Source organism: Anopheles gambiae, chromosome 3, assembly GCF_943734735.2.
Source record: "Anopheles gambiae chromosome 3, idAnoGambNW_F1_1, whole genome shotgun sequence".
Classification (NCBI taxonomy): Eukaryota; Metazoa; Arthropoda; class Insecta; order Diptera; family Culicidae; genus Anopheles; species Anopheles gambiae.
In genome coordinates, this window is record NC_064602.1 from 41,363,773 (window position 1) to 41,378,621 (window position 14,849).

The following is a 14,849-nucleotide window of genomic DNA, read 5'->3' on the forward strand; positions in this document are numbered from 1 at the left end:
GTTTTGTTTGCACACACACTTTTCCAACGACAAAAAGGCACCGAATTTTCCATCACGAGCTTTTTCTAGATCCTCCCAAGCGAATCATCCATTTCCACCGTTGCTAAAAAACTATTTTCCCCAAAAATTTCCTCACGTATGTATGTGTGTGTGTATATGTCCGCCTTTAATCGAAATCAAAAACATGCAATGGAACGTGTACCGAGATATTGGAACACGCAAATCTGAAATTGAGGAACGCCGTGCCATCTGAGCGACAAACAGTAGCCAACAGTAGTAGCAGCGGCCATCGGGCTGCATGGGATGTTTCTGTTTCTCTTTTATTTTGTTTTCCCCTAAAACACTCAAGCCTCACCCGTCCATAGTGCTGGGCGGCCCATGCGCTCTTGCAGATTTAAAAAAAATCTATAATTTCTATCGCATTCCAACGCCCCTCTGTACTTGAGGGAGTGGTACTGTTTACGCTCATAGCACTTGCTGTCGAGCTGCAGTGCTAAATTTTTCACCGATTTTAGAATTCGTTTGAAATCGACCTTTTTTTTGTTTGTACCCCATGTTTGCTATCAATCGTTTACTCCCCGCGATTTAGGCGAAGTTTTAGGCTGGATGGAAATGCGCGAGATGTTTTTTTTTTCAGTTTTAGTGTGTGAGTGTGTGCATCTATATCACTCAAAAGCCTGTGTGTGTTCCGGTAGGCACATGGTGTGCTAAATTAAATAAACGCACCGGAATTAAAGTGCATATTGGGTAAACTGTTTGATAGCGGTGACCGAGTATTTGAAACGGACCAAATTGCACTCCGCTGCACACTGAGTGCAAAGCGGACTATCTATTGAAAGTTTACCGGGGCAGTCTATCGATGTTTTTACGATTCTGTTCTTCTGTCTGGTATTGTGCTTTTTCTGTGCTCTTTTGCTTGCGCTTGCATATAACTGGATTCGTTCACATGAAGAACAGAATGAACCGAAAGTGCACTTGCGGTTACGCCACCCCCCCCCCCCCTCCCTTCCCCTCCATTTATTGTCAAGCTGGTTAGCAAAAGGGACATTTTTTTGGAAACTGCCCTTTTAACCACATAGACGCACAACCTTTTTATCCACGAATACCACGATTATAGTTCGATTCCTGTCCGTTCAGTTTTACTGTTTTGCCGTTAAAAAAGTTCCTTTTCTAATGCGAATCTGTACACTATCTTCAAATGATTGTTTTACATAAATCATACATTTACTTAACTGAAGTAAAACTTCTTTATTCGAGGAAAAATAGATATTTATCATAAATTTACTCGAAATATTTAAAAAATCATGAAATTGTTACGATATATGTTCATTCATATTTCGTATAGTTTCAAGCTCATGTTTCAAATTATGGACGTTTTGATTCAATTTCCGGACAGCCTCAAAACATTAAAAATAATTTTCAAATTGACACACACACTATACCTTTTATGTATTTTACGTGGTTTAAGTTCTGAACACCTAATTCTAAGTGCCGGTGGCCTCGTGAACCGACAGTATGACGGACTAATTGATAACCACGTTTTGAGTGGTGTTTTTCTTTTGTACTCGAAGATTCAAGCACTGCTGTGCGAATCGACAATATTAACGCATTTGTCACAACTATCTTCAAATAATATTGTTTTATTTTTATTATTATCAGCGTCTTAAATAGTATTTGTATGCAATTAATCACTATTTTCTCGGACTGACCCGGATTTAAAGAAGATCAAAGTTCTTACTTAGAATTCCCAACAAAATGAAATATATATTATTGTGAAAAATCAGGAAACAATACGATAAAACACTGTTGTTTTCATGATGAGAACAACCTATACCATCGATTCTGATGAATTTTAATTCATCCGGATCAGATTAATAGAAGTTATCAAAGATATTACAATGTAGTTGGTTTGAAACAAAAGTGTTTAGAATGCTTCCGGCGGTCAATTGATCGACCGAAAACATGTACGAAATTTGAATCAAAACGGTATTTTCTTCAATTTTATACGAACATCGTTCATTCTTTATTAGCAACAGTCCACCGTCCATGCTTCTATTAATGTAGCCCAACCCTTTGACAGGCGCTAAGCGGCTTTTACGGAGGAATGTGCCACTTGCTCCAATCTGAACAATTTCATGTATCACTTTTCATTTGAGTTGCTGTTCGAGAACCGTGATTAGCCTGATTATCAAAGCGGTAGTAATGTTGGCCTTTAAATGTGAGTAGTACATTTGCAACTTGATTGTTTTACCGCTCTCACAGCACACCTACTAAACATTAATTAAACGAGGAATTGTAGAACAATAAAATAAAAAGCGGAATTCTATAAATATGTGCATGAAAGCGATCGTAATTTTTGTTTGCCTAAGGGTTTTACCGTACAGAAGGGCGTCATACCCACCTCGCTATCGCGTTTTTCCAATACGTAATTGAGGCTTAATGGAGAATAATCCAAAATAAACACACTCACGCCGCAAGTCAGCCACGATCGAGTGTTAATAAGAGTAATTGATTCACAATCGCTCTACGTGTTGCGGTTTCTCGATCAAACACGATGTATCCATGTTCCCAATACCCAACACAAGTTTTTATTGCAATTCTACTGAAATTTGTTATCGATTATACCGAAAAATTTATAAAATTTATATAATATAATTAATAATCATTAATGAAGTGTAAAATTAAATGAATAGCCACTGGAATGTCCCATCAATCAGCCAAATTAGGTAACTCTTTATTTAAATTACAATCCAATGACCTTTTTTTGTTTTCTTTTTATCTTTAATAAACATAGTATTGATGTAAGGCGTACATGAAAATCCTACATATTCGTAGACTATTACAATTGTTACAATCTCTTTACTTCTCAACCGTCGTAGAATGTCCAAATATTGTACTATAATAACACAAATTTAATTCTTTGACAAGTGTTTTTTTTGTTCGTACGATTCCGATGCATATTCCTGAACACTTAAACAAGATTTAAATTATCCATGGCTCCCGTCTGCTGAAACAGTGTGTGAAGTCTCCCAGCAGATCTCGTTATACAGTGCAATACTCGAGACGATAAAAATTTGCATAAAATTAAAATTACTTTGAATTTATAGCAGGCATTTAAGTGTGAAAAAGACATTCGGAACGAAAAGCATCATTACAGGGTATGCTGAAACAAATGTACTGCATATTTTCTCAAATAAAATTGAATTACAGCGTCAGATTTGTACTGTCCTAGAATCATTTTAACCCCATTATATTTTGGAACTTTTTGATGAGGAACAAAACCCGAATATATAGTTGTTTAGTTTGGTGTTCCGTTTTAGGAGAAAACATTGTAATAATAATTTGGTATCATTTAACCAATCATGCAATAGGTATGTGTTTCAAGTAATTTATTATTTTTATCATTGTTTTCTGCTTCTACAAGACAGTACTGGTACGCAACGCACTGTACAAAACAGTTCACATGGGACAACTTACTAGCCAAATGATAATGAAATATAAACAAATGAATTATTATTTTTATTTTAACCATGATAAAATTTTAAACATGATGTATAAATATACATTTAAAGTAATGCAGGAGACGTAGACAAATTTGCACCAAACACCGACTGTCCAAAATCATATTGGGGAAGACAATTATTTCAACGACAGCATTGCAGAAATCTTCGCAAAATATTTCGGTAAACCCTGTAAAAGCGAGATTCGTTTGCAAACCTCTTCTGTTTTGTTGCGCACTATGAAAGCCTCTATTCAAAGCGTATCGAAAAAGGCTTTAAGCTAATAGTATCTGAAGTCGAGTGCATAAAGCGACGATATTAAATTTGCATTCCAATTTTTGTCTCATTCTGCTTCCGTCGAGTGGGAGTCAATCTGTTCGCACAAGGTATTCGTTGAAATGAATAGATTCTCTCTTTCTCTTTCTTTCTCTTTCTTTCCCTTTCTTTTTATCCTCCTTTATCTCTCTCTCATTATAACTCTCCCTCCCAGTGTTTTTTTTTTTCAATGTTCCATCGATGAAGCACCATTTGAAACCGATGAAAAGCTTCAGCTTAACCCCATCTCTCCCCACGTCGATGCAGCGCGACAAAGTGCATGTCAATGGACGGTTTCCATCCTTTTGTGCCGATTCGCTTGAAAATCGCTTGAAATTCGCTCTAAATTATGCCCAAGAACCGTAACTGACACTGACAGTTGCTGACGTTGTCTTTAGAATTGTGGACTCGGTGCTGGTGGTTCATTTCGATATTTCTCATCCCGCCCACAAGTTCCACGAGCGTTGAAAAGTAATTCTCCACCACTTTGTACTTTCTCCCGGGAATAAAGAACCATTTTTTTCACACTCATCGTGGTTCGAGGATGCGTGCGGTAAGCTCCACCTCGATCATCATCAATTACCGGTGCCCAATTTTGCTGCCGATGTCGAAACGAATGAGCTTGAAGCCCGTGTCTATGCCACGCGCATTCCGTACTCCATGCTTTTTCTCGCTCTTTCGCTTTTTCAGCAAACATTCAACAGAGAAAAGTGGTCCAATGAACCGACGGGAGCCTAAAAAAGGAACCGAATTCAATCCTTCCACACCCCACATAAGAAGTGCGAAGTGATAATAGCTGTTTGAGTAAGGTCAAACATATGCAAATCTGTCGGCTCGAAACCATCGCCTGTCCGATTGATGGCATGAACAGCCTTGCTGGAAAGGGGGCGGTTGAAAATTGGCAAGTGAACAAACAGGTGTTTGAAAAGGCTCTCCGTTGTGCCGGAGCGTAGCAGTGGCTCAAGACGCATCGCTGCCGTTCCTCACGAGTGTTAATATGGAATTCGTACTTTCTTCGTTAGCCCACCTCACTAGCTCCTAATCCCAGTGTAGCTACCGGTTTGGTTTTTGAGCGTTCAGTTCAGTGAAAAAAATGGGTATTTTACCTGCGTTTACCAATCTAGTTTCGATTAGATTTATGCTACCGACCTTTCGATCGATACACTCTTGCATACACAATGACACCTCACATGGTGTCGTAGTAGAAGTTTCGCAATAATTTTCATAGTGCGTGAGGGATCAAAATGGTTTCTTCGAATTTGGTCCAGCTTGAGTTATGGGCAACGGAAAAGGAACATTGTCTTTGTTTCCCAGTGTGATTCAGGTATATTTCTAGAGATTTGCAAAAGTTTTTTGAATCCCTGTCCATCACGATTTATTTGCTCACCAGTGATGTTACCTGTATAAACATGGAATTAAGAAATCACAGTAAATTTTAGTTTAAGTGTCCTTCTCGTCATTACGATTCTCCCATGTAGTGACTCCTTCCAAAAACACTATTCATTGACAAATGCCGTTTACATGGTGCAGACAGGCTAGTCAATGTATGTTACCATTATTTAATTATAAAATAAATAAAAACTAATACTTTTTCAAGGATCACACCTTGCTGTGCAATCCATCACGTGAGCCACTACTTTGCTTGATTATTGGGCAAGGCCAAAATGACAACGAGTTGGCTAGGCAACAGTATCACAAGCTCAAGACAGTCAACCTAATGGTGGCTAGTAGTGGTGTTTTGACGTTTTGACTGGCTATTGGTTCTACGTTTGCAAGGTTTTGCGTTTTTGGTTTTAACCATGGGCATAAACACCGTCAATCTAGCTCGCTCGTATACATTTTCATAAACCTTCCTCTATGATGATGTGCCATAGATTGATGTAGCACCATACGTGTGGTTTTGTCGAAAAGGGAACGTTGCTTTAATATCACCGAGGTATACAGGTAATGGTTACTGCTGAATGTTGATAAACTGCGTGGTGTAGATTTGTGGGAAGAGGTTGACTGGCGTTTCCTCTTCGTCGTATGGTTTTGCCTACAACAAAACAGTGTCAGTTTTCTCATGTCTTGCATATGTATCGTTGGGCATCTCACTGCTATCAATATTTGAATAACCGGTTGAAAGTATCGATCACGTTCGCGGCGTGATATTCGTCTACGAGGCAACTATTCTTGTACTCTACATACTCTTTCGATAAACAGTTTCTATAAATTCCTCTTCTTGTTACTTTAACGAATGCCTAGCGCAGTATAGTATACTTACTCTGCCTCTGCTCGTCATTGCCTTTATCGGAGAGCTTCCGGGCCCTACACGACATGCATCCATTCCGTATGTTTATGAGTGTGTGCATGTCAATCATGTTGTGGTTTGGCTGGGAAAATTATTTACTGCTATCTTGAGAATCTTGCGCACAGCACAGGGTGCCTAGCGCGTATGGATGTCAGTATAATATGCACCATTTGCCAAGCAGCATGCGAATATCTCCCTGATGCAGAATACGGAACTTTTGCACACCGGAACATCATAATCATCGATGCCCACACTGTGCCCATCTTTGTTACACGGTGGTTAGTTGCGAGTTGCTTGTCAATGATCCAGGCCATAGCTAGGGGGATAGCTTTAGTTTCATTAAGAAACAGCTCAAGATGCTCGTTTGGAAGTTGTTTGCTTTAAGTTTCATAAAATTATGCAAATAATAGCTATCCGCTCTATGCGCTGACATAATTGACGGTCCAGTTCGTGTCTTAAAAATGACAGTTTGAAAATGACTGAATTGAATTCTAGGTGTACATCATCGGTGTGGCATATCGTCTTTCGACACTACTCACTATCCTAAAGGCAACCAATGTATCTAATTTATGGTACCCATCACAATCTTAAATGGGACTTAAAGACAGATGTACACATATGCATTAATATAATATAATATACGTTGGTTATAGAAGGATTCCTAAGCATCCATTCAGCAATATTTCATAAAACTCAATTAAGGTTACTGTTAGTGGAGCAGTTTCACAAAAATGGCTCGTCCACCTACAATTTTTATTATTTTCCATGAACGTGATGTTATTTTGGTTTATAAACGATCGTATTATATTATTCTATTTTTTGTTTACCGTTTCATTTTGCAGTTTTTACAGTCTCTCTGTTGTAAGTTACAAAAAAGTAGGCATTGGAGAAAAGAGGCAGTCTGACGGCTATAGAGTACGGCTCTGACTGGCTCAAATTTTTTTTATTTTTCTCTTAAGATATTCTATTATTTATCGTGAAATGGGTGATATTTGATACAAAAAATATCGTTTTATGTGTCGACATACGCATTGTAGTGTTTCGATCAAGTCTTAAAGGAGTATTTGGTAAAATAAAAAGGTAACATAAATAAATTAAATTAAAAATGTTTTATTGTTTCAAGTTTTGGCAGAAGCCCACAGCAGTGAACGGTTAAAATCAACATTTACCGTGTACCTAGTTTCGGTGGCCTTTAAAGTGAAAAATAATTGGTTTATCGTGATATTATAATTCCAACCGGGCTAGAATAATTTGTAGAACCATATAATCTTTAACAAAAATCTCGATTTCAGTGGTTTACTATTCTTGTTCTCTTAATAACGAACTTCAGCAAATCAGCCAAAAATGTTTGAACTCTGCACATTTCAATTGATGTTTTGAAAAATACGCACGGATTAGCAAATTTTTAGTTCAAAATTGAATTTTGAGACAAATTTCAACCCGTTTCCTCATGATTTCACGTTTTTAGAAAACTCTGTCGACAATTCTAGATCAAATTTGTGACATTGTGCATGAACAAATTTCAAATCAATAATTACTCCTGTAAAAGGTTTTAGTGGTAAAAAATCAACATATGTTAACAAAGATCATTTTTCAAATAAGGATGTGTGTTCAGAATAATAAATGCTGACATTCAGAACGAGGTAAATTTACTTCAAAGTGAAATTGTATATGTTTTTAACGCATATTTCAACAATTAACAAACCTATAACTTCTTGTTGTTTGTTCTACTCATAGAAGAATTTCATTTCCATAATACTGGCATGATGCTAGTCAAAGTCATACTTACTGTCGTAAAGTCTTTTGTGTTGGTAGATAATAACCAACATCGTATGTGGTTTATTATTCCGGCAAGACCTGATACCGTACTTACAAACGATTAACTCCGTCTAAATTGGTACCTGTTGGTCGCATTAGTAGTATTTGTGCATGTTCGAAACATTGCGCAGCAATAAAAACTCACGACAAGGGTTAGCAAGAACATTACTTAATTACGCTATCTTAATGAAAGGTGTAGACTTTCTGCGTCGTTCAATAGTAGCTCTTTGAATTCATTTGGATCCACACTCATAGAAAATGAAAAAATGTTAATAAAAAACTGCTAGTATATGTATTGTAATTCCATGTTAACGCTAAGTATCTCTTTTTTGCAGGTAAATCTCATTACACACTGGAGAAATACAAATAAGAAATGAAATCGTATGTATAACAAATACTATATAAAAACTAGTATGCTAATATACCCCAGGAAGCAATCTTTTGTTTGAACGCAGTAATGAAATGTGAAAGCTTTATGAATTCCGCCAATACCGTGAGCTTTGCTGAAAACTGCCAGCGAAAGCTCGTTATTTTCACGACATCCTTTTTATAGCAACTTTATCCTTAACCATACGCTTTTCCACATTGAGTGAAGGACATTTTGCGCATGTTCGAATTATGGATAGCGAAAGGATATCCTATGGCATATTTTATAGCAAATGGGATGCAGCCAAAACAGAATCAAAAATATCTTTTCAGAAATCAAGCACCAAATTCGAGCTTAGTGTTCCATAAATGCCATTTTTAGAACTTAGAATACCAAATATAGCTGGATTCTACATACTATAAAGGACACACTGATGTTCTAAAACGATTTCAGAGCTACTGCCTTTTTGCCATTGTATATTATTGCTCCATCTGGTGGATATCCTCGTGAATTTGTTGAACGTCGTTTTAAAATTCTGTATAAACTTTATTTTTAACTTGGTGATATGAACCATACATTGAATGTAGCCGCATATTGTACATAAAAATCAATGTAAGAAACAAGGAATGAAACAAAATTTTATAACAACGTATTTTTTTATAACAATATTTTATAACGTTTTATGTAACAATTGTCTTTCAAAAACTATTTATGTTATGCCAGCTTTAGGTGTATTAGTTTACCAAATGTTATACTATATATAGGTTATTATATTTAAGATTACCAAATCTTCACCTTTTAATCTAAGAAAAAATACCATTGCCGTTCAATGTCTGCTTGTTCCACTAAAGGACTTGACTATTAATGACTAATTTGTTATACATAGCAAGATAGTCAGTCTTACGGGACAATCCGGGCTTGAATCGTTCGAGTTGACGACTGTATAATGGGTCTAGCCCAACTATCGAATAATATCTTTAATTTATTTATTCTTTTTAGCTTTTGAGAATTCATTCTTCTTCTTTTTTGGCATAACAACCGATGTCGGCCAAGGCCTGCCAGTACCCACTAGTGAAGTGAGGTTGGCTTTCAGTGACTCATAGTTACCATAGCAGAATAGTCAGTCCTACGTATGGGGGCACGGTCTTTTCGGGACTTGAACCCATGACGGGCATGTTGTTAAGTCGTACGAGTTGATGACTGTACCACCAGACCGGCCCGAGAATTCATTCACTGATGGATTATTCCTGAAGTTGTCTAAGATCACACATACTTTAAATCAGTTCAATCTTGTTAATGCTTTCATAATTGAGCATAAAACGATCAGATAAATATTCTCTCTCGTTCATTATGTTCAGTGGATCATTGCGAGATAATCCTAATGAAATCTATCATCTCGATGAACCAGGCCAATATGGCTTCAAAAGTAGTTAAGCTCGTTGGCAAAGCCAGTCACGTCGCTCGTGTTGTGCGTCTTGAATTATTCACTTAAAATTTTAAAGAGCATTTTAGTCAACTCCTTCTCTGTACAGTATGAAACTTCCTTTTTAAATGCCATTCACACAATGCCAAAAGACATCCTCATTAAGCCAGCTAGAAGACTGTAAACAAAGGTTCTCATGTTTAAGTGTGTTCCATAACACTGTGCAACAATCTTTAGCCTCGATTAGGTTTTACTAATAAACAGTGGCATTAATAGCCGACACGAGCGGGAGTGCTTGAAGTGGGAAGGTCATGATGAAAGCTGAGAGAAATAATGAAAAAATAGTCCCTTAGATTTTTTGTTGTGGGTCAATTTTCTTAACTCACCATTACAACGTTCTACAAGTTTGCTGGGGCAAACAGGGGTGTACGGAGATGGTTTAATTAAAATCATCAGGTAGATGGCGGCTGTTGCTGGGATAATGTAGGCAATACCGACGGTGCTCCTAGGTAAAAGCTACACTCCATCTTTCTGTACCCTTTGTTTCCCTTAAAGTTACGTGATGAACAGTGAACGAACCGCTTATACACTCTGCTTTACCTTGCTGTTAGCAAAATTGTGTTCTCAAATGTTTCCATCACAAAAACGTCCAAATTTGTGTGCTTCCCATTGAACTATATTTTTATTTACTTTGAACACTGTGTTCCTAACGATGAGCTGTATTGTGACTAGATTTCCAAGCATTTAATGGGTTAGGCTGAATTATTGTTTTACCCATATTGTTTTACAAGATACTTAGTCATGTGTATTGGCCTGCGAGGTCTATTCGATAGTTGATCACAAGACGAGGATGTTGTTGAGTCCTACGATTGTCAACTGTTGCTCTAGCTCATTAAAATTTAAATTCACGTTTAAGTGTGTTGAACTAGATGGATTGGAAGATGCTACAAATAAAAACCCAACGAAGTAAAAGCTTCATTAAATCTCGCTTATTGAAATTACAAGGTGGAATGAGTTTTAATATGCAAGCCAAATAATGTAAATAGAGAGAGTTAATCAGCAGTAAGCAAATTAAATGTGTTATTTCTCGGAAAACTTCTTCCACCGAAGCAAGGGCAGACCACTTTTAAGAGCTAGTTGGCAAGGCGGTAGAGTGCGGAAATGAAATTATGTTTGTTTACTTAAATGATTGATGCTGCTACGGGGTTTCTCTTTGAATGTTTTCATTGCAATTCATTTATGATTTTTGTTTTATTTTCGTAACAGTAAAGTAACCAGACAGGTATGGATATGATTTAGTATAAGAAACTCGGTCAACTCTTAGAAACACATTTCGACCCATGCAACACTTCGTACTGTTCGTATTATTACCTGCGAAACAATTTAAGACGATACAGTACATAATAAACAATCTTCTTGGAAAGCCATGCTAGAAATAAATCTGAGAAATCCAAATCGATTTAAACATAATCATCGTTTGTCTGATTGTACCTAATTTCGATTGCTTAATAAGGAATGAAGCTTTAAATTGTGGTGAATGAGATGAACAGAGTGAATGTAACTGGTGCATTATTGAATTCGTTACTTTTCAATTTGCTTCACAATCGTTTAAAATAAGCTTCTATTGTCTGCCTTCTTTTTTGCTTCTTTTATATTTCCTCGATTTTCCGTACCGATCACATCCCTCTTATGGGATAATCGGTTAAAGCTCTGTCCCCCCTGCTGCTGATGTTCCAAGCTCTGTGTGAGCACATCACCTGGCTGAATGGAAAAGATGCTCCTTGCGCACACGTTAGCAAAACCTGGGTCTTAATCTAGCTGCTTTTGCTTCTCCAGTGCCCTTTTTTTAACGGACTCTGCACCCCGTCCGCCCTTTCGGACACAATGAAGGAAATTGGATTGCATTTGCTCTGTACCGTTGCTGTTGTCGCTAGCAGCGAAAACGAGAAAGTCGGCTCATTCCGTTTTCTTTACCTTCAAGACTTCTCGTGTGCACCCGGTTTGTCGACGGCAGCTTCACTGACAACGATTATCTTTACCACACAATTCGATAAATTGACATATCCTGCAGACGAATGAATCGAACCGCCATCCCTACCTCATGCTACAAAACACATGCCGGTTCCAGCTAGTGCAACCCAACGAAAGAACAGACGTATTGTGCAGAAAGCAACACCGCTTCGATGGTGCACTCTACGTAGAGCAGCTACGTTCCGAGAAGCTAACGACTTCTTCTACGCTGAGAATTCATCTTCAAATGGAGAAAGAGAAGCTCTCCCGGTGCACTGGTTTGCTGTCACTCTTCTTGTTGCCTACCCATCCACCAACCTCCTCGTTGCCAGATAGCAGAGTTTATTAGCTAACACTCCAGACAGACACGATGACGGGCGAGCACAAGTACGTATGTACGAATCGAAAAGAATTCTAAGGGAACTCGTATGAACGTTAAAATCATTATTAAAGACATAATGAACAGAAGAAAAAAACATCAGTGATGCTACCTGTTACACATTCTCGTCGCTGACTATGTATAATGGGATACTGGTAGTTTTTGTTACGATTCGGTTACAATTGATGTAAAAGAGAAAGTGAAGAATGCGTTTATATTTGCTTACCTGTATGAATTGAAAATAATTTATTAGAGATACCATTTACCCTCACTCTGCATAAATTTTGGCATAGTCTATTGACATTGGTTTTTATCTCTTATCTCTTCACATATATTGTCACAACTTTCCTAAGTAATGCAGTAACAGTAATTCATACGATTTTTAAAGTTAAGTTAAGTTTTTTTTTTATACTAAAGCAAAACCCGTAATCCCTTCTGACAAAACACAACTGTTGCCAGAGATAGCCGTAAGCCTACAGCAAAGATGTAGAAAGAACTAACACCACTGTCCTTTTTAAAGCACAGGAAAGGAGAATGAACATTTTGATCAATAGATGACAAGCATCACTAGAGCATTGTTTGAGAAAAGTTTAACTTTCGTTGATTAAACATTCTCCAAGAAAATGCAACCCTTTCTTAGGAACCGCAGCAGTGCCCTCCAGAAGAGTTTATACAATAGCAAAGGTCATTTGAGCTGTGTTCGTTTTCTACCTGTGCACTGAACAAACTTCAGAATAAAAATAAAATTAGACCCAGCGAAAGTGATTCACTCAAAGCATAGTCGTTGAGATAAAGCTAAAGAAAAACACGAACTCACAAACGAGATATGCACGTTCAGGCGTCTAATTCACCTTTCATCGTGGGGCGACCGGTTGCTGTACACGGCTAGCTGACAATTTAATTACCATCAAAGAAGAATTGCATGAGAGCTGGAGACCTGAGCCTGGGAAAAGAATCCGAAGGAATGCGTTCCACCAGCTGTGAGTGGCCGGTGTGTCGTGTGGCCGTGAATTTACTGCGCATTCGGGTGTGAGAACATGGTGAGTGCAGATTGTTTTGGTACTCAGTTAACCTTTCGATGCCATAGAGTGGATGACTCTAGTTGCACGGTAGCACCCGTTGGCCTTGTGGCCCAATGACCCAGACTCTAGGTTCGAAACCGGAGTAACTCACTCCTTGAGCGTGGGCCAAGAATTGGGTAAGGTGTTGTGCTCTAAATGAGATCCCGAACCGAAAGCTTTCGGGAGCTTCTTGGATCCAGCAGTTCGGCAGTTGTTTCAGAAACGCGCGCGCGTTCGGTCGTTTTTGGAACGGTGTGTTGAAAATGTAATGTTTGTGTACCGGAATGTTCGTAGATGCGTCGTAAATATTGGTATCGGTTCACGATGTTTTTAAAGTCATACTGGTGATTTAAATGCTGTCTCAAGTCCCACGCATAATGGTGTTATCAGTGAATATAAATGAAATAATTCAAGTGCTATAAATATAGCATTCCATCTTCACCACTGTTTTATATTTTTTTCGTGCAATAGTTTCCAGTGTGAAGTTTTGTATGTGTTCTTGGATAAATATTTTTGGCAAAAGAGCGTTTTTCGTTGGCCGTTAGCGACATCCGTTCTGCGATGAAAAGTGTTCCCACGTGTCTACTTCCGGTCATATTTCTCTACGCGGTACTACCGTTCAACCCGTCGTCACTGTGTTTATCCCATCGAGCAAAGGCTGCCGATTCGGTGGGGATCTTCCCAAACGAGAGCTATCACGTTCGTTGCCTGCAACACCACTCCCACAGCAACGGGCTTGTGTCAATCGTGCAAGAAGTGTCACCACTATCGGAGTACAGTGCTTGTTGGTGACTAGTGATTCTTATAGCGCTACTATTTGGCTTCTGTGCCTCGTTACAGTGGCTGCACGGCTATTTGGTAGAAGTGATGGTAGACCCACTCAAAATATTCTGGGTACTCACGAATAGCACGTATCTAGGTAAAGTTGTTTCACCTTTTTCGGTTGTTGCTTTTGCAGCGGATTTATCAAACGCTGTTTGTTGAAAGTTTAGTTTTCATTCTATTCAGTTTGTTACTGTCAAGCGGTGTGTGACTACCTTGTAATCTTGCAGATGTGCCCCATGCTGTTCTCTATGGGTCTGACCTGTCGTTGTAAACGTTTCAAACCTTGTGCAAAACTTTCTCTAAGCAAACCATCGTCTATACAACGATTACAGCGGTAAGCGGTGCGTTTCTTCTCGTCGCTCTCCTCTGCACTTTCCTTACCAGCCCACCGTTGACAGTGATGTCGACAAGACAATTATCATAACATTTGCAATGCAAATGACAAACACGGCGGATTGTGCTGATTCTGCCAGGTATCGTTCCTTTTGCATGGAGCAGTGTACGAAGTGCATTGTGTTTTACGCCAAGCGCCGTTATTCCGCCAAGCACCGGTGGAGTTTGTTCAAATGCTGCTACCTGATGACGGAAACAAGGCGATCATTGCGTGGCGAGTTTGAATTTTGAATCTGCTGATTTTAACTAACCTGAACACTTGATATAGCACTGGTAGTGCTGTTTATTTGAAACGCAGGATTTAATGGTAGTTAAATATGTCAATAAAATTACTACTCTACGATATGCAACCTTTTGTCTTAAATAAAAAAAGAACTTCGGACACATATTTGTTTAAAATACGCGTAACATTAACGTCCAGTTAATGGCTAATTATCATTTTAAAAATTACAGCGAATCATAGCTTCT

The 14,849-nt window shown here is 38.3% G+C and overlaps 1 protein-coding gene across 18 annotated transcripts in view; it reads left to right on the plus strand.

The window, feature by feature from the left end:
- LOC1279132 (neural-cadherin) overlaps positions 1–14,849 on the plus strand; it is a 253,380-nt gene that overhangs the window by 152,146 nt on the left and 86,385 nt on the right. Inside the window, exon 1 of one of the 18 annotated variants that reach the window (XM_061662000.1) lies at positions 13,399–14,082. The exons of the other annotated variants lie outside the window; for them this stretch is intronic. Within the exon in view, the coding sequence (XP_061517984.1) occupies positions 14,031–14,082 (52 nt within the window). The 5' untranslated portion in view covers positions 13,399–14,030. Of the gene's footprint in view, positions 1–13,398; positions 14,083–14,849 lie in introns of those variants that run through there. 18 annotated transcript variants of the gene reach the window in all.